Source organism: Salmo trutta, chromosome 14 (genome assembly GCF_901001165.1).
Source record: "Salmo trutta chromosome 14, fSalTru1.1, whole genome shotgun sequence".
NCBI classification, from domain to species: domain Eukaryota; kingdom Metazoa; phylum Chordata; class Actinopteri; order Salmoniformes; family Salmonidae; genus Salmo; species Salmo trutta.
The window spans coordinates 63,197,183-63,222,112 of NC_042970.1; the positions used below are offsets into that span (position 1 = coordinate 63,197,183).

The 24,930-nt window shown below is 42.2% G+C and overlaps 2 protein-coding genes across 5 annotated transcripts in view; both read left to right on the top strand.

Moving 5' to 3' along the window:
- The first annotated feature begins 1,756 nt into the window (after nt 1-1,756).
- LOC115208595 (26S proteasome non-ATPase regulatory subunit 12) lies at nt 1,757-8,255 on the top strand. Its single transcript, XM_029776777.1, has 11 exons — nt 1,757-1,976; nt 2,618-2,677; nt 2,821-2,949; nt 3,318-3,425; nt 3,607-3,711; nt 4,511-4,660; nt 5,053-5,187; nt 5,467-5,579; nt 6,052-6,226; nt 6,485-6,562; nt 7,619-8,255. Exons 1-11 carry the CDS (start codon nt 1,851-1,853, stop codon nt 7,826-7,828), a joined length of 1,389 nt encoding a protein of 462 aa, XP_029632637.1. The 5' UTR covers nt 1,757-1,850; the 3' UTR covers nt 7,829-8,255.
- A 701-nt stretch (nt 8,256-8,956) lies between these two features.
- LOC115208593 (probable helicase with zinc finger domain) overlaps nt 8,957-24,930 on the top strand; it is a 64,614-nt gene continuing 48,640 nt past the window's right edge. The window contains exons 1-11 of one of the 4 annotated variants that reach the window (XM_029776776.1): nt 8,957-9,051; nt 14,756-14,995; nt 15,638-15,674; nt 18,885-19,009; nt 20,021-20,077; nt 20,264-20,312; nt 20,604-20,679; nt 21,076-21,274; nt 21,697-21,804; nt 22,446-22,752; nt 23,833-24,100. In XM_029776776.1, coding sequence (XP_029632636.1) covers nt 14,774-14,995; nt 15,638-15,674; nt 18,885-19,009; nt 20,021-20,077; nt 20,264-20,312; nt 20,604-20,679; nt 21,076-21,274; nt 21,697-21,804; nt 22,446-22,752; nt 23,833-24,100 — 1,448 coding nt within the window. In that variant the 5' untranslated portion in view covers nt 8,957-9,051; nt 14,756-14,773. Of the gene's footprint in view, nt 9,052-9,132; nt 9,154-14,755; nt 14,996-15,637; nt 15,675-18,884; nt 19,010-20,020; nt 20,078-20,263; nt 20,313-20,603; nt 20,680-21,075; nt 21,275-21,696; nt 21,805-22,445; nt 22,753-23,832; nt 24,101-24,930 lie in introns of those variants that run through there. The other 3 variants (XM_029776773.1, XM_029776775.1, XM_029776774.1) reach the window with 3 other exon arrangements.

Consider the following 24,930-nt stretch of genomic DNA (forward strand, 5'->3'; position numbering starts at 1 on the left):
AGATCACTGCACCTGTACATAGCCCATATAATTACCTCTTCCCCTATTGTATTTATTTATTTTGCTCCTTTGCGTCCCAGTATTTCTACTTTGCACACTCATCTACTGTCAAATCTGCCATTTCAGTGTTTTAGTTGCTATATTGTATTTACTTCGTCACCATGGCCTATTTATTGCCTTTACCTCCCTTATCTCACCTCATTTGCTCACATTGTATATAGACTTATTTTTCTACTGTCTTATTGACTGTATGTTTGTTTATTCCATGTGTAACTCTGTGTTGTTATATGTGTCGAACTGCTATGCTTTATCTTGGCCAGGTCGCAGTTGTAAATGAGAACTTGATCTCAACTTGCCTACCTGGTTAAATAAAGGTGAAATAAATAAAATAAAAAAATCAATACACCCAGTCACTACAAAGATAGGCATCCTTCCCAACTCAGTTGCCAGAGTGGAAGGAAACCGCTCAGGGATTTCACCATGAGCCAATGGCAACTTTAAAACAGTTTATTGGCTGGATCAAGGATGGATCAACAACATTGTAGTTACTATACAATATTAACCTAAATGCCAGAGTAAAAAAAAGGAAGCTTGTACATGTTTACATTTAGTGGGCTCCCAAGTGGCGCAGTGGTTTAAGGCACCATATCTCAGTGCTAAAGGCATCACTACGGACCCTGGTTCAATTTCAGGCTGTATCACAACTGGCTGTGATTATGAGTTCTGTAGAGGGGTGCACAATTGGCCCAGCGTGGTTAAAAAAATGTTGGGTATTAAATAATATATTTAATCCATTTTGAATTGAGGCTGTAACAACAAAATGTGGAGTAAGTCAAGTGGTATGAATACTTTCTCAAGGCACTATAAGTGGTGTTCACATTTCAAGCTCAGGAAAGGAACTTAATAAATATATTATTTTGTGTGAATTATTCACAACATTGTGTCAATAGTGTGAAAGTGGGCAGTACTTTTCAGAATCACACCTCAATATGATAGGCTTCCTGAGGCAGGGTTCTCTCTATCCAGTTTGTTTAATAATAATAATAATTCATGACATTTGTAAAGCGCTTTTCATTATATAGAATAATCTCAAAGTGCATAGAGAGTTTTTCCCTGGGCAGGCGGGGAAATATTCTCATTCCACCATGGGTTTAAGCCATTTGCAACAAAAACACATTCCTCACTATCTCTTCCTCAATGTTTTTAAACAGGACTGTCTGTGTCGGAAATGGTACTTTATCACCAACAGTGCACAACTGTCTTGAAACTTTGATGGTTGAGTCAATGAGATGAGATTTGGAAGGATGGCCTTGAGACTACATCATCATCATCATCATCATCATCATCATCATCATCATCGTCAATTAGACAATTTCTAACACATTTGGGTTTACATTCACTTTACTTAAAATCCCTCCTTCACAGAGACAGGGGTCTTTCTGTTTGTGGTCCACTATTTTAATGCTTAAAAAAAGATACCAGAATAATCTAAAAAATAATTCTGGAAATTATAACGTTTCACTCTGAGCACAGTTTCCCCCCATCAACAAACTATTAATGGGGAAAAGATTAAACAATATTAGTGAGGGCAGCTGAAAAGGTTAAGTTGAGAGAGAGAGACGCTGTGTGAATAACTAAGGCTTGACTGTCAAAACGCCTGACACAAATAACAATAATTTTTTATGGTCCTTCTCTGGGTCCTTCTGGCAGCCTAGGTGGCCTTTGCAGTTCATTGTGATTGGCCGGTTTTCCTTCACTTCCTGTAGTTTTGACACAACAGCAGCGGGCTAGCAGCAGTTAGCACTTAGCAGAAATTTCACTTGTCAGTTCGCCGTAGTATTCAATTTAGGATGTCGGAAAACATGTCTGCAGAGGTGGAGCGATCAGAAAGATCAGATGGCAAGCTTGTGAAGATGGAGATTGACTACAGTTCAACTGTAGATACACGTCTACCGGAGTGTGCCAAAATGGCAAAAGTAAGTTGAGTATGAATGAGGCCAGCGCTGGCTGAGTCATGGTGCATCACGAATGTTAGCAAAATGGCTAGCTAACTTGTTCGCAAATAAAGTGTTTTTCATAATAGGCAACATTGCGACTGTATTATAACAACGTATCACAAATATTGAGTCGGTTTACTTGTAAGTTATACATCATGATTAGTTGTTTAGCTAGGTACGGTAATTGTTTTCGTCAGGTAGCTTCTCTAGCTACCTACAGACTACTAATACAGTAGCTCTTGGTGTTATGTTATGCTAACCAGCTGGTTGGTCGTTTCAGTCGGATTTTTGAATAATTTATCAACCAACTTCTAACGTAGGTACCACAGTTATTGCTTTTCTTAGACCCCTTTACTTTAGTTAGAAATATACTAAAGTTACAGCTAGCTATTGAAGTTTCCGTTTTAATCACGTGTCAAAGCTGACAGAAATGTGTTGTTGACATCTTTGGCGTTCTCAAATCAGTCTGATCATCAACGACGTTATGGGTGATACAGTTTTAATTTGTATTTTTGGACATCTGTCTCGTAATTTGATCATGTGTGGTCATTAAATTGATCATTGTAACAATTGTCTGTCATTTGTCCTGACTGTAAGATGTATTTCCTCTGCTCTTTTAGGAAGGTAGGCTGCAGGAGGCCGTTGAAAGCCTCTTGTCGCTGGAGAAGCAAACAAGAACGGTGAGCGTGAATTCATAAATGTATTTCTAATTAAACATCATACCCATTGAGATTAAACGATAATCTCTATGATCATACTCCTCTGACGAATCACATAGCTATCTTTGTGAATAACATTGTCCTCTTTCTATCCATCCACACAGGCTTCTGACATGGTGTCAACCTCCAGAATCCTGGTGGCCGTTGTGCAGATGTGCTATGAAGCGAAGGACATGGACGCCCTGAATGAAAACATCATGCTGCTCTCTAAAAGGAGGAGTCAGCTCAAAGGGGTGAGACTTGGGGCTCCTTCTTTGAAGGGATACTAAGGGAAGGTAAAAAAAAAAATTGAGGCCGGGGTGTATTCATCAGTGCATGCAGTTGCAAAACGTCTTGTAACAGAAAACGTTTTGAATCGCATCAAAAATGTCTATTGGACAAATTTATGTAGGTCCCTCCCTGTTTTGTTCTGATTGCTAACGTTTGGTTTATCGTGAATACACCCCAGGTATGCACCAGTAGGTTAAGAAAGGTGCTTTACCATTAAAGCAATGTTTTCTTCATGTCCTTTTATGTGTTCCAAGACCAAAAGTAAAGTGTTGCCTGATGTTATCTCTTTTGATATATAACCTTCTCTTTTGCTTTGTTTCTCTCTTCTCAGGCTGTTGCTAAGATGGTGCAAGAATGTTACAAGTATGTAGATACCGTGACCGACCTGACCATTAAGCTGAGACTCATTGACACACTACGCACAGTGACCGCTGGCAAGGTACGTGGTGTCATGAACTTTCTCTGATTATCCTTACTTGGATCATCCTAAAATGACATAAAGATGATACCACCAATCATGCATATTCAGATGGCGTAAAACAAAATATTTTACTTTTGTGGGTCCAAGTCATGTCTCCATTCAATTTAAATGCGCTAACGACTTTCTTTCCCTCACTCAGATCTATGTGGAGATTGAGCGGGCCAGGCTGACCAAAACATTGGCAAACATCAAGGAGCAGCATGGCGAGGTCAAAGAGGCCGCAGCAATCCTCCAAGAGCTGCAGGTAAGGGGCTTTCGCTGACATTCCTTGGTAGTTTTCACAATTTCTTATAAACTAGAGGTAAGAAGTTTCAACCATCCATGTTTATTGAAGCTATTTGACTTACTGGACTGAATCTTCAGACACGAGCAGAACTCAAACTGGCGGCCAAATCTCCTTCACATCAAATAAAAGGACATAAAAAAAATTATCATATTCATCTCCAGCACCACCCCAACATCAACATATGTGAATGTGGTGTGTTTCTATGTTTTGTAGTAAAAAAGAGAGAAGAAATGTGTTTCCAATGATATCTGTGTGCATTGTGTGATATTTTTATAATTTGTTTGACCAATTATGAGTAGGCATTGCCTACTAATTGGTGGATGATGTCATTGGAAACACTTATCTTCCCCTCTCTTTTTACTACAAAACATAGAAACGTGCCATTTTCACATATGTTGATGTTGGGGTGGTGCTGGAGATGATGAATATGAAGTTGAAAACGGTGAAATTTCCCTTTAATAATTTCAGTGAAAGTTGTCTTAGACACTATAATTAATCTAATATAAAATCGAGTGTCTGTAAAGTGTTGCGCACTCCATCAGTATGTCCTTATTGAAGGCAGAACCACTACAACAGTTGTTCACAAACCATTCTTCCGGTCCAGGCTGTGATGTAGCACAGCTGGGCTGTGTTCAGTAGGCACAAAATGGGAGTGGTATTATGAGAAACGTTTTGCTACGATGTGCCCTAATGAACGTGACCCAGGGCTAGAGTTTAACATTCTGCCTCTGACAACATGCACTCTTTCACTCTACAGGTGGAGACATACGGCTCCATGGAGAAGAAAGAGAAGGTGGAGTTCATCCTGGAGCAAATGAGACTGTGCATCGCTGTCAAGGACTACATCCGCACCCAGATCATCAGCAAGAAGATCAACACCAAGTTCTTTACAGAGGATGGCACTGAGGTGAGAGAAGAGAGGAAAGCCAAATCATTTATTCAGGCTGGGTGTTATGATATGGCCTCCCTCCCAAATGGCACCCTATTCTCTATATAGTGCACTACTTTTGACAAGGACCCATAGGGGTCTATGTTGGGAATAGGATGCCATTTGAGACGCAACTATGGTTTTGTCTATAGGGGGGAGGTGGAACTACCTAAACGTTCAATGTTCCAATCAAAACGTTCACTTTTGTTTCCTATTTCGGAACAGTTTTCTACAGAAAACAATATTTATTTCCTGCAAAATATTGAAATCAAAAATTTTATTTTTGTCTGTTTGGCTGTCTACGCTGCTCCCGATGAAGAAACATACAAGCTGCAATATTACTAACCATTTCCGTCATTGTTTTTCCTTAGGAGTCTAAGCTGAAGTATTACAATCTGATGATCCAAGTAGACCAGCACGAGGGATCCTACTTGTCCATCTGCAAACACTACCGTGCCATCTATGATACCCCCTGCATTCTGGAGGATAGCTCCAAATGGCAACAGGTAGGTACTGGTCTCAGAAGACTGTTTTAGGCATCAGGATGATAGTCTTTTGATATGATTTGATGCCTTTTTAAAGGCACAAGCTGTACATTTTGTGTTTGACAAAAATATTGCTCTGGCAGCAGGACTTAGTTGGAGAGGGGTCTTAGCGAGTGTACTGCACACTGATTGGTGTAAATGGAACTAAGATTGGGTCTGCCTTCACAGGGGACTAAGACGTTACAGATTGCACCTTTAAAATGCATAACAATACAACGTTAATGTTCTTTCCTGTTCCAGGCCCTGAAAAGTGTTGTTCTGTATGTGATACTGGCTCCCTACGACAACGAGCAGTCAGACCTGGTGCATAGAATCAACGAAGACAAGAAATTGGAAGAAATACCCAAATACAAGTAAGACATTCAGTCACATTATATTCCGGTGCTTTCGTTTCTCTCCTCTCCTCAAATACCAAGAATGCAATCTAGCTTCAATGGTTCATTCCTTACATTCTTCAATGGTATAACACATTTATTTCTCATCAGCAATGCCCAAATATTCCTCATCGGAAAAATGTAACCTCGAGATGGTTCATTCGTGAAAATCTTAGCATTCAATACTGTTTCACAATATTCCTCATCACCCTAGCACATCATCCAATTCTGTAACACAGTAATTAACTATATATTCACCAAGGTACCATATAACCTAGCCAATTCCCAGGGGTGAAACCTAGCTAAGCTACCAAAAGCATATGCTTGATCTTTGTGGTACGGTGAAACCTAGGCTAAACTCTGGTGCCTCAACTTCATATCATTGTGAGGTGGCGCTATTGCCGTGCTATGGTTCATCTCATCCTGGTTTCCCTTTTACCTCTCCCTCAAGGGACCTCCTGAAGCAGTTCACCACCATGGAGCTAATGCGTTGGGCCTCCCTGGTGGAGGATTATGGGAAGGAGCTGAGGGAGGGCTCCCCCGACAGCCCGGCCACCGACGTATTCAACTGCTCAGAGGAGGGCGAGAAGAGGTGGAAGGACCTCAAGAATAGAGTGGTGGAGCACGTAAGTAGTTTATGGAACTGCTTTCATGGAATATCTATAGATAGAATATCACAATTACTTTAGTGGGATAGTTTGTTTCAGCAAAGGGTCTGTGGTGGGATCACAATGCTGTCTTTCGTTGGAACATGGTTGCTGAATAATTATCTGGAAACGTCCCTTTCCCATCTGGAATACTTTCACGTAATTGGTATTTTTGATTCCAACTATGTTATGTTCCACCTTTGTTTATTTTTGTGTTTTTCTTAATCTCTCCTTTAGAATATAAGAATTATGGCCAAATATTACACAAGGATCACAATGAAGAGGATGGCTGGGCTCTTGGACCTCTCCATCGACGTAAGCACCACCCAATCTACTCTTTACATCCGTTACATTTTTGTCAGGGGATGGAATACTTACTGGTCCTCAACCCTAATGAATGCAGCCTTAAAGGGATGGTTTCCCCTCCAAAATAAGGTTGAAACTTCGGTGCAGCTCCATGTGATATGATGTGGCTCTGTTCACGTCAGGGGAACTGAACAGGAGTTAACGACTTCGGTGAAACTCCACACGATTGTTGCATTTCCGTTTTCGCGTGTTGCACTTGCATTCAATAGCATCTATGAATCACATGATTATGCACAGTGTTGACGTCAAGTTTTGTTAGTCGTATGTACGGGATACACCGTCCAACGAAATGCTTACACAAAGACATGGATGGTTCCTGATGTTGTGGGATTATCTCTGGTGTTTACAGAACAGCTGGTGCTGTGAGATTAGGAAGCCAGAACCGGCTTAGACAAAGCAATTATAACAGTAGAGCAAAGGAATGTATGAAAACGTGTATTCTTATTTTAAATATATGTAGTTCTGTCCCTGTGCTGTATTTGTCTACTAATGTTATGTATTATGTCATGTTTTGTCTGGACCCCAGGAAGAGTAGCTGCTGCTTTAGCAGTAGCTAATGGGGAACCTAATAAAATATTAGGGATGTTCGTACCTTAAAGGTCAAATCAAAGGTGGACTAAGAGATATGACGTAATGTACAAAGTAAACAGCATAGTGGGTCAATTTCCGCAATAACTAAGAGTGTTTAAGTGCAAGGCTAAACTTCTCCGCTGTTTTGGCCCAGTTGCTGTAATGGTGTGAAGCGAACCCGTGCACATGCGCAGATACTGTGTGAGAGCGAAGTCTTGCATCTCGCTCATTGCAATATATACGGTGCTCCTCGTGGCAACGTAATTTTAGCCGAGTGGTCTACAGTTGAGCTCAATCCATATATTCCTAACTTGATTTTTAAGTGTGAAAAACATATATTTTTTTGGAGTTATCTATAGATGTACTATAGTACCCTACATGAAATATGTGATTAGTTTTTGAAGACACAGGTTCTAGCATCTCTATCTCTTGCAGGAGTCTGAGGAGTTCCTCTCCAACCTGGTGGTGAACAAGACCATCTACGCCAAGGTGGACAGGCTAGCTGGCATCATCAACTTCCAGAGGCCGAAGGACCCCAACGACCTGCTCAACGACTGGTCCCACAAACTGAACTCCCTCATGTCCCTGGTCAACAAAACCACACATCTCATCGCCAAAGAGGAGATGATACACAACCTGCAGTGATGAAGACCGAGTGCATTGTTTTCTTAAAAAATCAAATGTTCTTCTGAATTTATATTGATGAATGAACCACTATTCCAATGTCAACTACCCCAATTTTTGGAATAACAAATACCACCCCACATCCCTTTTTGTTTCTTACGGTCAGCGAAGTTTAAGCATTTACAATAAACAAGTCTTATGGCCATATGTTGTTACTATCTCTTGTCCCACTGATGTAATACAAATTACACAGTTTAGTGTGGTCTCCCAATTTTATCTACTACAATTTGGGCATGTACTTTGTTCTAGAACCTAGACCACAGAGGGACATACACTGTTAATGTTTTCTCTCCTGTTCCAACTCTCTTTTTCATGTAACCGTCATAAGGGATTTAGTGTTAGAGCATTTGCGTGCAACTTGCTGTATTAAAACAGTTCTTGTAAGTTCTTGATGTCTTTTTTTGTGTGTCTACTTCGCAATGTAAACAAACTATTCTCACCTGGCATAATGGATATTCTTTTGAGTATTGTAACAGAAATGTTGATTATTACAGTTGTATATAACTGTTGTCAGATCAAGTTAAGAATACTTATTTAAAAGCTGTGAAATGCAAACCTGACAGATGCAGCTTTTTGTTGTTGGTTTGAAAGGTCCTGGATCCTCTGTAGCCATCTACTGATGACTGTAAATGTTACAGCACACACAGCTGACACTAAATCAAGACTTCTTTAGGGAGTTTATGCAAGATGCTGAATGTTTCTACCTTACTGTGTAGTTATATCCACATGAAAATAGAAATACAGCAGTTATTCAAAAGTAAAGGCATTGAGATTTTATGTAGAAATAAAATGTAAACGTAGTAATGTACGATTAAACATTACCTTTCTATTGTTTTAATTATCCAAATCATCTGCACGTCAAAATATCTCTGAAAATTGTCCACATAGTGGACAAAATACTCCACAGAATGTTTTGTTTATGCAATACTGTTATATAATTGAAGGTGCTCAGCTAGGCGAACACTGGAAGCCGGTTTGTGCAATTATCTAGGGAAATATATGAAAACTGGTGTAATGACTTGCTATAAAGACTGCTATATGACTTGGTTAGAAGTTCACAATCGTCAAACCCCAACCTACACCAAAAAGACCCAAATCCCCTCAACCTTCAGATGAGCTACATCCCAATATCCTTTGCGATGGGCTGATAAGTGGATCCAAGATGGCGTAGAAAGTAAAGCTAGGTAAGTGTAGACTTCCCATTTTCAGTCCTTTCAGTTGTCTTTTTCAGAGGCAAGGACACCGACTTGATCTCCCGTCTGTAACACATTCTGAGAGTAATGAAGGTATAACATTCATGCCGAGACCACAATATAATGTCAATTCACTTCTATACGTCTAAAAACCGAGCCAAAATTACAGGCCCGGGCAATATCGCTAACGATAGCGCGCTAGGTGTGAATCCATTCTGCATACGTTTTGGTCAGCTTGCTAGCCAGACAGTTAGCAAGCTAGCCTGGTGCAAAACCAAAGCGATGGGCCCTATTTTGGCTGACGTGCAAACTGTGCATTTTCTCACTATATACTCATGATGAATTCAACGTCAATCATTATGGAACTTTATGTTTATTCTAATGTTGTAAATGTTGTGCAAATGCAATGGTATTGGCTACCATCGCTCAGTGAGTCTTGAGTCTATCACAATTATTGCTAGCCCTCCTAGCTAGCAACATGTTTTGCCAATCTCATTAATTTGTTTTTAAAGTTAGAAGCAATACATTTCCATGGTTCAAATAACTCCGATATTTAATCATGTCGTTGCACACCAATATGTCGCAATCTGAAAGCTGAATGCCTTGATACAAGCTAATGTGAGCCAACTAGCTAGATCGCGCCACACGACTATTTCACCGTGGTCCCACCAAACATGATTCGAACGAACGCGAAGCCAGCCACAGCTAGCGGTGCGTCTACGGTGTTGTTTTAGCTAATTCCTATGATGGACAAGTAACAAGCTAACGTTAGTGGCTTGCCAACAGACATGGTACATCTATTATTAACTGACCCAAAATCTCAAAATAGACTGTTTTATATTTGTATTAGTCTATAGGAGTGCCCTTTTTTGGAGCGATCATGCCGAATAGGGCAATGTGTTTTGATCAAACTTGCCGTTAGGTAAGCATCAGCTAAACCATAGATGTAGTAACTAGCTAGCTAACATAGCCTAAATATCCAAGGTGGTAGTAGACTTCCGCTGATGAGACGACTTTTACCTTGGATTAATGTCGCCCCTTCATTCATCTTTGTTTATTTGAAATGAGGCGTTTCATTTTACAGTAAAAGGATCATTCATACCACTTCTGGCCATTCCTTGCAAGCCACATGGTTGTCATTTTGCTCTTAAAAACTCCCATAGCATGCTTATGTCTTGGGTTGTCACAATTTCTTGTATATTGACCAATCCATAATAGTAAACAAGTTAAAGATAATAGACTTAAGATGCCAAACAAAAAGTGTTGGCCCATATTTTGGTAATCATACACTGTATTTGTATTAGGTGTTACAACGTGCTGTGAGGGATATTTCTACTACAGCAGTTGTAGCATTTCCTAACATGCTTTGAATGCTCTGGTAACCTGCCTCTGAACCTTGGCCTTATCTGAGGTATTCCTTCAAAGATACACAAATTCTGGGGGGTGGTCTTGGTGTGGGTTTAGGCTGGTACTATGGCATGACTAAAACATATGCTAGGTTACTTAGTTAGGCTAGGTTACTTAGTTAGGCTAGGTTACTTAGTTAGGCTAGGTTACTTAGTTAGGCTAACTAAGTAACCTAGCTTATACACATCTTGGTCATCGTGAGGGAATTGAAATGTGATTCACTCTGTGGAAACTCTACATAAGACACTGAGTGGGGTGTCCACCCACTTTGCCCAGAGTAGGTGAAAACGTGCTTCATTATGTTACAAAATACATTTTGCCAAGACAAATCTGATTCTTCATGTTCTGAATTGTTCAGTTGGTCTTTCTCTAACATATCAATAACCTTTCTAAAAAGTCTGAAAATTCTATATCGATCTTGTCTCGTACGTCCTCCGGATTCAAGAAGAAAGATGACCAGTTCAACGGTGAGCCTGTCAGTTTGCCTTAATTCTCGCACAGCATCCAGCCTAGCTGACGCAATGCAATTCTTTTTTTACCACTTTTTTTCCCCCTCTGGCCTCCACAGTTTTTTAGTCACCCTAGGATACACGAGGGTTAAAACTCCAATAACATTTGAATGGATTAGAGACTGGAGGTTTGGACCATTTAATAAAAAAAAATATTTTACCCATTGGTCAAAATATGCGTTTTTGAGTGGACACCCTACACTGAGAGCTGACTCAGTCAATGATGGTTATTAACAAAGACTAGCCCCACTTCTGCTAAAGTAGAGGTGGTGTGTAATAGGCTACTGTCCTTAGATATAACTGCTGTGGTGTAGTGTGTTGTTTCACTATGAAAGAACCATATCGAACCCTGATAAGGAGAAATAGGGCGTTTTGTTATAAGTTGCTCCTTGGGCCCGGAGGCCTTTTCTGTTTTTAGTCAAAGCAGAGGCTATCTCAAACAGGGACGACCGCTCACCACAGACACTGCATGTCTGGTTTAATTTTAAGCCTCTCCATGTTCCTCCCAATGTCTGGCATTGCCTAACGTGCATGAAAACCGATTGTTGCCCATCAGCTGGTGGCCCCCTTCTCCCCTCCAGCTATTTGTCATTTCACTCTATTGCGGGAGGGTAGAGTGTGTTTCTGTTAGACACTGTATCCCTTGAATCCTTGGGCGCCATGGCCAGGCTCAGCACTGTGCTGTGAATAACGCTATAGGACACCATACTCTCTGCAGAGGACAGACACCACCACAAGTTTTAACAGCCGCAAGTGTCTGGTGAACTCAACTGCCCTTATTGCCTGTAGTTGTGCATATAGGCCTATTAGGTTCAGAAATACTCCAGTGTCACCGGTAGACAGCATAGCATGCAGGCTATACACACAGGCTATTTTGGAATTGATTTAGGGAAAACTTTTGCATGGCAAGTGTAGACCTCTCAATGCCCCTGTTGCCTGTGTGCATATAGCCTAGGCTTATTAGGTGTAGAAATACTCCAATGTCACCTGTAGACAGCATACAGTAATACCCAATGCCGCAGCTGCACACATTTCTTCTATTGATTAAGTGCCCTTGATGGGTCCGTCCTTTGCTAACCATTCAATTGTGGTTCGAGGCCGCCAATGGATAACTCAAGTGGTGTTGGCCGCGGGGCCTTTTTGTCGCCTATATGTTACTATGAAAAACAAGCTTGTGATATGACTTGCGCTTTTATTATTGAGTCAACTGTATTAAAATGCCTTGGTCAACAACTAAGCCTATATATAGACCTACTGCCACAGAGGAAACACTGCTCGGCCTCTCATCACATTTGTGATGACGTCAAAAGAGGATGTGGTTCTTGCTTTAGGGAACCCCACATAGCGCTTTTTCTCTGACCATATTCCAGGCTGTATCACAACCGTCCTTGATTGGGAGTCCCATAGGGCGGCGCACAATTTTCCCAGCTTCGTCCACGTTACTGTTTGGCTGGGGTAGGCCGTCATTGTAAATTAGAATCTGTTCTTAACTCACTTGCCTAGTTGAATAAAATAAAAAAGATCAGTTGCTTTTTAGCCGAGTACACTAGTTTTCAAATCTCTCCTCATGGACCCCCAGACGGGTCACAATTTTGTTGTAGCCCTGAACCAGTTCACCTGATTGACCTTTTCAAAGACTTGATTATTAGTTGACAAGTTGAATCAGGTGTGCTAGCTGTGGGATAGTTAAAATATTTGACTACTATATTTGAAAACCCTAAACTTTTAATCACTTACAAAATTGTTGCCACTATGACATTATGAGTACATGGCCTAGAATGCTGTAGCATTGTAAATAGTGCACACCACCTGTGCAATGCTGGGTGTACCCTAAACCCGCCACTTTCAAAATCCTAACATCGCTGAGCCTTTCCTGTAGCTTTTTGTCTTGCCAACGTAGTGGTGCGCACCCTAAACCATGTGGCACAGACGAGCCACACTACAAGATTTATCAGTTGGTCGTAAGGATTCTCGATACCACGCTGTTTTACGAAAAACAATAATGTGATTAGATTGTAAACTTAGCTAGAACGAGCTGTGGCTCAAAGCAGCCTCAAACGTTTTCAGTCAGACATTCACCCTCGCCATACGGAGTTGAACTATATCTAGCCAACATTTTGAATTGAATATCATTGGTTGTGAACTTCAGAACTGTAACGATTTGACACTTTGGTTAAAGGCAAGTTTAAATGCGCACTAGTAGTCATCGCTCCTGCTAGAGAGTCTACACATTCTGGTTGATGCCAAACAACGTCATCTCACTTGCTACTTCTCTGGCGACTTCTCATTGGCTATTGCTATTCACCATTCTTTTATTTAACTAGGCAAGTCAGTTAAGAACAATTTCTTATTTACAATGACGGCCTAGGAACAGTGGGTTAACTGCCTTGTTCAGGGGCAGAATGACAGATTTTTACCTTGTCAGCTCGGGGATTCGATCTGGCAACCTTTCTGTTACTGGCCCAACGCTCTAACCACTAGGCTACCTGTCGCCCTAGCGTTGCACATCTCACATTACAAGAGCGTTGCAGATTTTGTCAAACATGTTTGAAAATGTTGGGATGTGTGGGACTGCTCAGACAGGACGGGTAGCCCTCAGATTGCATCTCTGACCTGCTCACATTAAACGAGGGTCAATGACCACCCCAAGAAGCCAACAACATGGGGATTTTGTCTCTGATCTAAAGATTGGTATAAAGGTATGACAATCTTGTGCCATCCCGGGATATTCGGTAATACCGGCACTGAACACACATTTTCAAACCCCACTGAGCCTCTGTAATCCGAAGGTTAGCAATACAAACAAGTACACTGCCAACATTTTATACAGTCTCTGACCTAAGCTATTTGCAGGACAGACATCCCAGCTCATCTTTTATACAAGTAACTAAAAAATGCTACTCAGTTTGCTGCACAAAACAAATATTAGAGGCTCTTGATCCAGAAGGGGATTCTCTGCTGTTACCAAGAGAAGCATGATTTAGGAAGAATCTAACCAGTAAATTAGCAAACCAAATGCACAACTGCAGAGCATTTGGCACATTTTTAGACAGTTAACTTAATAGTTCTAAGATATCTAGCTGGCAAACATTTAGTTGTGAATTCCATCCTGTAATTAGATCACCTGGCGCATGCTGCACGACAGATTGACTTACAAGGCTCTGGTCTCTCTCTTTGTGTGTTTGTAAACAAATACCATGTGACTAGGGACTACCTGTAAGCTTCATAATGAAATTCATTTCACCCGTCACAATTTTATCTTTATCTCCTAACATATTCCACAAGTTGACTGCAGGTATTTACTTAAAAAGTAGCTACAAATATTCAAATGTATAAAAAATTCTAAGAAATAGTTTTAACGGTATTGAAAAAACACCACTTGGCTATTTCCAAGTATGATGTACTGCCCAAACCTAGTGTACACCCGGCTTAGGAGCCAGTAGGACTAACTTAGGTTTGTAGTGCCACACATGACTACTTATTTTTAGCTCTGTGAGGAGAATATAGGTCTATGAACCAACAGTTGGATTCCAAGATATTTCAACTCGTCAAAGCAAGTGTCTACAAATAGACCTACCAGTCCAGTACCCCATCACAGAAATAGCATTGCCCCCTCCCCCCCCCCCATCTCCCCATCTTTCACTCCGGGGTGACGTTTCCACTAGGTACAGATCTAGAATCAGCAATTACCATTAGTGGGGAAAATGCTAAACGGACCCACGATTAGTGTCTAGGTGTGACTTAAATCCCCTTTTTCTCTCTCCTCCCTCTCTCTCCAGACATTCTGTCCCTGAGTCATGGCGGACAGGAGAGCGGAGAAGTCATGTGAAGAAGCCAGCGGATCACTAGCCAGGCGGGAGTACGAGGCGGCAGTGAGCCACTGCACAGATGCGCTGCTGGCCCTCGGCCCCCCGGCCCCTCCCAGCCCTGGACCCCCCGCATCCAACCCCCCCAACGACACGGTTACCCCCCTTCGCAGCCGCGCCCTGCTCTACAGGATAGCCGCCCTGCTACAGCTGGTGAGGCGTGAGACTGACCCGGGAGGCACACCTTTCGGCCCACACCCGTTCCCACTCCCTCAGTGGGCATATGGCCCCCTGACCTCTACCCACACAAAAATGGCACTTGTGCACACATCACACACAAGTTAACTGATACAAACGCACTCACACCAGTTCTCTCACACGGAGAACTAAATTGTGGCCTGTTTTGCACAAGCAGTCATCTAAGTAAGGCAAGAAGAGCCAGTAAGAAGTACTCTTTGCTCATATTCCGCCGCATTATGACTTAACCAACATGTTTGATAAGTGTGTTCAAGTCAAGTGTCATAAGCACATCTTGACCTCGATTTTGTTTTCTGAGAACCAGATAAAATGACCAAGGTCCTGCCTCCTTTCATTTCTCTGCCGCAAACTGCACTGTGCTGTTATCTCCTTCTAGCACTAAAATTATACCCCACTACTTAAGCCTCACGATTATAGAGACTACTTAAGTACTATAATTATATTGCGAGTGACTCCGCTCTGAGTAGCGAAGATATCCATTCTGGGCACTTATCTAAGACTCAGTCAGGACCTCTGTCATATAAAACCCTCCTTTATGAGGACAGTCATTCTGCTGCTTTGACTTTGTCTGTTTACTTGTTTTCTTTCTACCTCCAGAAAAACTATGATCAAGCAGATGAAGACTGCAAACATGGTGAGTTGGTAGAATACTTATCATAGTGAAGACACAACCCATTGTATTGAAGTCCCATCCCCAGGTTACACAGTCATATACCAACTATAGAGTTGGATAGAGGATGCACTTGCCTTAAAACCTGTTTTTGCATGGGCTACGCCATGGCGGGCTTTCACCATTTTAAAACTCGTAGAAGAAGATGACATTGACTACTTTAAAATTCAGCTGGGAATTGCCAGGGACCTTATGAGATGATGTTATCACAATACTTGGGTGCATTTACATGTATTTTCATTCTCTATGTATTGGGATTTGAATACAATGATTTTATTGCGATTCGATGTTCCAAACATATTGCAACGCCAATGTCAGCTGCAGAGAGACGAGAGAGCATGAGAAAACGCGTTTTGATCCGTAAAGGAAATAAAAGTGCTAAAAACAAATTGGCTCCCTATTTAAAAAAACAGAGAACAAGCTATGTAGGAAAAAATCCTGGAGTTTTGGTGCAGGTACAAAATGTTGTATTGAAATATTGTTAAAATAATAGGATATGTTGTCAAATAATAGCCCAATATGTACAGTTGAAGTCGGAAGTTTACATACACCTTAGCCAAATGCATTTAAACTCAGTTTCTCACAATTCCTGACATTTAATCCTAGTAATAATTACCTGTCTTAGGTCATTTAGGATCACCACTTTATTTTAAGAATGTGAAATGTCAGAATAATAGTATAAAGAATGATTTATTTCAGCTTTTATTTCTTTCATGACATTCCCAGTGGGTCAGAAGTTTACATACACTCAATTAGTATTTGGTAGCATTGCCTTTAAATTGTTTAACTTGGGTCAAACGTTTCAGGTAGCCTTCCACAAGCTTCCCACGATAAGTTGGGTGAATTTTGGCCCATTCCTCCTGACAGAGCTGGTGTAACTGAGTCAGGTTTGTAGGCCTCCTTGCTTGCACCTGCTTTTTCAGTTCTGCCCACAAATTTTCTACGGGATTGAGGTCAGGGCTTTGTGATGGCCACTCCAATACCTTGACTTTGTTGTCCTCAAGCCATTTTGCCACAACTTTGGAAGTATGCTTGGGGTCATTGTCCATTTGGAAGACCCATTTGCGATCAAGCTTTAACTTCCTGACTGATGTCTTGAGATGTTGCTTCAATATATCCACATAATTTTGCTGCCTCATGATGCCATATGTTTTGTGAAGTGCATCAGTCCTTCCTGTAGCAAAGCACCCCCACAACATGACGCTGCCACCCCCGTGCTTCACGGTTGGGATGGTGTTCTTTGGCTTGCAAGCCTCCCCCTTTTTCCTCCAAACATAACGATGGTCATTACGTCCAAACAGTTCAATTTTTCAGACCAGAGGACATGTCTCCAAAAAGTACCATCTCTGTCCCCATGTGCAGTTGCAAACCGTAGTCTGGCTTTTTTATGGCGGTTTTGGAGCAGTGGCTTCTTCCTTGCTGAGCAGCCTTTCAGGTTATGTCGATATAGGACTCGTTTTACTGTGGATATAGATATTTTTGTACCTGTTTCCTCCAGCATCTTCACAAGGTCCTTTGCTGTTGTTCTGGGATTGATTTGCACTTTTCGCACTAAAGTACGTTCATCTCTAGGAGACAGAACGCGTCTCCTTCCTGAGCGGTATGACAGCTGCTTGGTCCCATAGTGTTTATACTTGCGTACTATTGTTTGTACAGATGAACATGGTACCTTCAGGCATTTAGAAGTTGCTCCCAAGGATGAACCAGACTTGTCGAGGTCTAGAATTGTTTTTCTGAGGTCTTGGCTGATTTATTTAGATTTTCCCATGATGTCAAGCAAAGAGGCACTGAGTTTGAAGGTAGGCCTTGAGTACATCCACAGGTACACCTCCAATTGACTCAAATGATGTCAATTAGCTTATCAGAAGCTTCTAAAGCCATGACATCATTTTCTGGAATTTTCCAAGCTGTTTAAAGGCACAGTCAAGTTACTGGGCCCGAAGTTTACATACCCTATCTGAGATAACACTAATTGCCAATAAAAACAAAACTTAAGGTCTGTTGAGTAGTACTGTTATACTTATAGACTTGGATAGAGGGCATCTTTGTCGCAATGGCTCTGGGCAAATGCCATTCAGGGCTATATCCATTTTAAATATATATATATATATATTTTTGATAGTTACAGTTGAATTCGGGAAGTTTACATACACTTAGGTTGGAGTCATTAAAACCCATTTTTCAACCACTCCACACATTTCTTGTTAAACTATAGTTTTGGCAAGTCGGTTAGGACATCTACTTCGTGCATGACACAAGTAATTTTTCCAACAATTGTTTACAGACAGATGCCCTCTATCCTACTCTATAAGTATAACAGTCCTATTCAACAGACCTTACATTTAGTTTTTATTAGTTATTAGTGTCATCTCAGATAGTTTCATTGCTATTAAAATCATTCCAGACATGATGATATGCTAAACAAATGTTACGGTTAGAAACGTGCCAGCGTTTTGGGTAAATGTCAGCGCTAAGGTTCTGGCTCAAGTTAGAGAACCTACAAGACAAGTGGCTAGCATAACATTTGCGTTCATAGCCGTGTTTTATTTTATTTAACCTTTATTTATCTAGGCAAGTCAGCTAAGAACAAATTCGTATTTACAATGATGGCCTGCCAAAAGGCAAAAGGCCTCCTGCGGGGACGGGGGCTGGGATTAAAAATACAAAAATACATTTTATATATATATGACAAAACGCACATCACGACAACACTACGTAAAGAGAGACCTAAGATAGCAAGGCAGCAACACATGACAACACAGCATGGTAGCAACACAACATGGTAGCAGCACAAGACATGGTACAAACATTATTGGGCACAGACAACAGCACAAAGGACAAGAAGGTAGAGACAACAATACATCATGCAAAGCAGCCACAACTGTCAGTAAGAGTGTCCATGAGTGGGACTTCTCCATGCCATGCCTGCTTCAGTAGCTAGCTGTGCCCATTTACAAGACAAGCGGTTAGAATACCATTGGCGGTCATAGCCCTGTGTAGGAGGACTTTACCACACCATGCCTGCTTCAGTTCAGCAGTTATGCCCATGTCATGTGACTTGGGTGGAGGGAATGCAGTTTGACGTGATGGGAGTGAGCACACGTTCCATGCAATGTAGTGCGGTGCAATCATGCACAGTAACGTTCCCTGTCGTCCTGTGTGTGTTTATTACAGTTCTGGCCGAGGAGCTGGCCAAGGGAGACGGGTCATTTCAGGCCAGCCTGCGCTGCATGCTGCTGGACGGCAGCCTGCACGAAGTGGCCGGCCTCCTCTCCAAGTCCCTGTTTGGTGAACCTCTGGTAAGACTGGCTCCCGGCCTTGCTCCACTGTTAACTCTGCCTCTCCAACACCTCCACCATCTTTTTCACCCTCCTAGTTCTTCACCTCCTCTGTCTCCCTCTTATTTTGCCCCACTCCCTCTTCTCCTCCTTTTCCTCTTTCCCCTTCTGCCTTCTTTCTCCTTTTCCTCCTCCTCACCCCTCTTCTCCCTTCACCTCCTTTTTCCTCCTCCCTCCTATAACTGATCCATGGAGACAAACACAGCCATTTAGCTCTGGGAGCAGCTGGAACATTTTAGTTCCTTGGACTTTTCCAGGAAATGTTTTTTTTATGAAACAAGTTCTCTCAGCACAGAGGAGTTGTTCATGTTGACTGTTGAATCGATATGCTTTTTAAGGGTTTGTTGCTATGTTATTCTCCAGCATCTTTGCACGAGGGCAAATGTCAGAAAAAATGAAAAATATTAGTTTTGCTAATCTCAATTGACTTAAAAAAAAGAAGTTATTGCTAAAATATGAATTACTTTTCAGATGAACTGTTTCAATTTTGTGATTCTATTTTAACAGTGTGATGTGACATAAGTGTAGTTGAATGAGTGGACAGCATTCTGGTGTCAGCAAACAAGTTTTACTATCACACGAGGAGACTGTCCGTTAATTCAACTCCCAACAACAGATAACATTCAACTGTTAAACGCGAAGCCTGAACACTGGTGTCTTATCTGGCAACCAAAAAGCATAGATATGAAATCAGTTTATTGTTCTCAAGTTGGCTGAAACCAGGGAGAAACAACCATGCTACTGCATAAGGTATAAGAATCATAAGCAGCACTTTTATTTACCCAGCCTGTAAATAGATTTGGTTTTGGGGTAAACAAATGTGTTATTCAGAGAATTTATGGAAGGAAGAATATTTTGCATTGACCAGTGACTGTGCCAAGTCTCTTTAATTGATATAGTCTAAAAGCTTTCGGATGTGCTTGCTGATATTGTATGTGTTGTAATGTATTTCCTGTACCTTCTCTTCCTTAGAACGGCATCGTCACAAAGGACTTAACTAGATTAAAAATGCTTCTCTCAGAAATTGAAGTAAGTGTTTTGTGTGAGGTGCTCTTGCCTTATGTTGGAGTTTGGGCTATGAGTATTGATTATATTTAAAAGTGAAAGACACTGCAGATGTATCACCTGTTGCAGTCCCCAAGAGGTCAACTAATTGTTTGAGTAGACATGAAATGTTATTGTCTTATGAATACAATACTTTCTCTCCACCCTCAGGCCATTCGTAACGAGATGGCCACAGAATATACAGACGACAACGAGGAAGGTGAGCAAGTCATCCTCACTCGAAAAAAAGATTTGGATGCATTTATATATGTCAATGTTTGGATTTAACAACTTGTGCTCAACACAGTCAGGCTCAATGCTCTGATTTGCTTCAGAAAGGAAAACCCATTTAACGCCTAGGCGCAGAATATTGAAAGACGAAGCCTTTAAAGTTGGATTTCATTTTCACTTTGACTCAAGTCTCAAAAGCTTGACTCCCAGTCCATATGTAGGTGGTTATTTACTGTGCGAGTGGGATGTTTTGTTGATGCAATGATGTCTTTGTGGTCAGAAGTACGGGATGGATGGCAGTTTCGCCCCCCGCCTAGAGGAGTTACCAGCAGTGAGGAATACACGCTGTGTAAAAGGTAATGCTGTTGTGCGTTGCTGACTACGTTTTAACAGTGGCATAAGACCATGGTTCATATAATATATTACAAGACTAGTTTAACAAGTAATTGGCATGTTGTATGCAATCACGTAGTCACGTTTGTACTTTGAGTGGCCTTCAATTAAAGCCATTGTTATAGTCCTAGTATCATGTCCACCTCCTGCGAACATGGGCTTGCTTTACATGCAACTAAACAGTTATTAACACTGTTACCTAGCTAAGTAACTGACACAGGTTTTCAGTGTTGCTTCAGAGGGTGAGGCCCTTTGGCTTCAGGCCCTTGGGGGTTGGTTTCTCGGACACTATTGGAAATGAAAACCATGTAACAAGTTGACGCCACCTGGTTGAATGTCCTGTTGTCCTCCTCCTCCAGGTTCCTGGAGCAGGGCCTGTGTCGCTACGGTGCCCAGTGCACGTCGGCCCACTCCCAGGAGGAGCTGATGGAGTGGCAGAAGCGCTATGCCTCGCGCCTCATCCGCCTCAAGCAGCAGCAGGAGAGCAAGCACTTCACCGAGAACTACATGGAGGCGCTCATCGAGAAGTGGATGAACTCTCTCTCCCCTGAGAAAGTGGTGAGTTAACCCTAGTCTAGTCACGTATCTATGGCCCTGTTAGAATATTGTTAAAATACACCCTCCCTTACTGGAAGTAATCACTGATTTAACTAGTGGACGATAAGCTGAGAAGCTGGTCGTTTTGGGTCTTGTTCAAACACATTAAAACAAGCGCTTCCTTGAAGTAATCACTGATCTAACATTGGAACAGAGCCCCTGAGGCTGATACAGGTGGTAGATGCAGTGCTGTACTTTCAGCATATATTGATTTTTAGACCCGTTGACCCTTTCATCTGTCTACTTATCTCAAATAAACGGCCCATTTTTAAATGTACATTCTATTAAGCTGTTATGTCCTCATTTTAGCCAGACTTTTTAAAAATTTTGTTAAACTCTTCTTAACTTAACATGAATGGTCTTGTGTTCTGTTCCTGCCGTAGCTGAGTGACTATTTGGACGGCGTCAGCGTGGAACACAGCTCCAACCTCTCCGTAACTGTCACCACCAAGAAATCAGCTCACTCCTGGACCTTCTCCCTGTTCTGCAAGGTAACAGGTGCTCTGTCTCACTCAATGTCAGCACCCCAAATACCACCCTATTCCTTATACATGGCACACTATTCCCTATATAGTGCACTACTTTTGACCAGGACCCATAGGGTTTTTGGTCAAAAGCAGTTAACTATATAAGGAATAGAGTGCTGTTTGGGATCCAACCAATGGTTTCAAATCAAAAATATATTTAGAAAAGCACCACACAAGTAGATTTTGATTTGAAATCGTCTGGCAACGTCTGACTGTTATCCATAGGCCCTACACAGCCGTATCATTATAAGCAACTTTGATAAAGACTGCTCCCACACACAGGCAGGCTCTACATGTTGATTTTGCCGGCGGTCTGGTCATGTCGACCTTTATCAAGACATTCTCATAACACAGAATAATTGTGCCGAGGTCGTGTGTGGGAGTAGTTTGTATCATTGACTGAAGTAGTATTTTTTTTCTTTTTTTCATTCCCAGCACCACAACAGGAGACCATGTACTTGTGTGTCTGAACGTTCCCTCTCAAAGGCCAACGTTTTCATATACCCATTGATATGACTGACTGACAATGCTTCCAAAAAGCACCCAAATGAGTCGCAAATGATCTGCCTTTTATCTCTGATTGCCCACTCTCACCCCCCCCCCAGCCTGTGAGGAAGCTGTACCGCATCGCCCTGCTCTATGACGCCCACCGACCCCACTTCTCCATCACGGGCGTGTCGGTTGGCGATGCCGGCGCCCAGCGGCTGCAGGCGGCGGCCGAGGGCTGCCAGGAGTGGACGGCGGGCGAGGAGGCGCTGGCGGCCGCCAACGGCATGGACCACTGCGTCTACACGGTGGTGGTGGGCTTCAGCACCGAGATCTTCGGCACCTTCCGCCAGACCATCGTCTTCGACTTTGGCTCGGAGCCCGTGCTGATGCAGCGCATCATGGTGGACGCCGCCTCCATAGAAGGTTTTCGGTTACGACATACAACCTCAAAGAACATCTTACCCCGACCTCCCTCCCTCAGTCGTCCAAGTTTCTAACATCTAATAGAAAATTAAAACTAAAATGACTTTAAAAGATTAGTTGGGTTATATTGATAATGGGTTGCATTTGTGACATTTCTTATAAGGCCTCAAAGTGCTTAGCATTGTAATAGGAGGTAACTGAACTCACCTTATCCACCACAGTGTTTAGCACCAACCTGAGGGATACAGCAGCCATATACAGTGCCTTCTGAAAGTATTCAGACCCCTTGACTTTTTCCACAGTTTGTTACGTTACAGCCTTGTTCTAAAATTGCTTAAACACATTTTTTCCCTCATCAGTCTACACACAATAACCCATAATGACAAAGCAAAAACAGTTTAAAAAAATGAAGTATTCAGTCCCTTTACTCCAGTACTTTGTTGACGCACCTTTGGCAGCAATTACAGTCTTGAGTCTTCTTGGGTATGACACTACGGACTTTAGACTTATTTTACTCACTATTTCAGAAGTGCAAATGCAATGTCCAGTGTTCTTCTTATCCTTTGGTTATGTGAAAAAAAATCTGTGTACTGGCCAGTCCTCATAGCTTTAGTAGCAGGCCAATATTTCCCATGATTTGGGCCAGGTGGAATCTGCGTGGGCAGAATTTTCCTAAGCTCCTTTTCCTGAACTGGAAGAGGATTTGAAGTAAAGTAATACTTGTACGAATCAAAACATTCATAACAACACTGTTAGCCATTTATTATGTTTACAGACAAATGCAGGAAAGCTATTGTTAAGGTTTTATAGGATTGGAATAACAATATCAGGATTATATAGGTCTCTGAGTAAAAGAACCTGCAGATTCTGTCTAGCCTTACCCAAAATCCCCTGTGACTTACAGTAGAATGTATATATGGCCCATGCGGGAATCAAACGCACAACCCTGGTCTTACCAACTGAGCCATCAGAACCACTCAAGTGCAGGCCAATATTTCCTTATAACCCTCATGATCAAGTGTCAATATTAATGTTGGAAGGTGTGGTTTTCACAACAAACCCTCCCATCTCCCTCCCCAGACCTGGAGCACCTAATGCAAGCCAGGCAGCAGCTCCTGATGACGGCCAAGCGCTGGGACCCGTCCTGCAAGACCATCGTGGAGTTCAGCCCCAACGAGACGGTGGACCTGGACCGCAGCCTGCTGGCCCGCTACCAGATCCCCCTGTCGGCCGACCAGCTCTTCACCCAGTCGGTGCTGGACAAGACCCTGACCCGGGACAACTACCAGGCCCGCCTGCACGACCTGCTCTACATCGAGGAGATCGCCCAGTACAAAGAAGTCAGCAAGTGAGTGAGAGCCTCTTAGTTGGTTGTTGTAGTTTCCAATCAGTCCTATTCTGAAAACCTTCAACCACTGACAATGGGTTGTATTGCTAAAAATACACTTTTTAAATAGCAGTTCCATTGCTCGTGATAATTGTCTTTAATTGAAAGGAGTCTGTACTGATTTTTGAGTCTGTTTTCTCCGAAGGGTTGGTCCTTTTGAGGTTTTGTCAGTCACACCTCTTGATACCTGCGAATATACATTTTAGTGTGTAGACAGTACAGAGCGACAGTCTTGATTGAGTTGAGGTCTGTGAGACTGGCCCACCACAAGGTGTCAGAGTCGGTCTTCCACAGTAAAAGGGGTTTTGTGTGTGTGTGTGTGTGTGTGTGTGTGTGTGTGCACTGCACACGTGGCCAGGCACACAGCTAAAGCCCTTTTTAATAATGCATATCTCCTCGGCATCCCCAGAGATTTCTCCAGAGCAGGAAATTTGTTTTAGAATAGAAGAAATGTCTTGTGTATAAACTGAGGCGCCTCCCCAAACCCCCCCTGTAATTCGGCACCTGCTGCTCTCCTCAGTGGAAAGTGAGAAGGAGACCAGGTTATCACAGCAATCCAACCCTGATTTAAGACCGAATCAAAGGCCCCCAAGCCTTCGCTTAGTCAACCGAGTGGAAGTAACCAGGGTTGGCCTTCCACGCCCCCACTCCGTTACTGTTCCCCCTCGTCACTGTTATTGTCATTTGCCTGGGGCTGTGGAATGATGGATTCCTCTCAATCATCCAATTTAACATTGAGGGCCGGTTTCCCTGGAAACAGATTAAGCTGAATTCTGGACAAGAAGCATGTT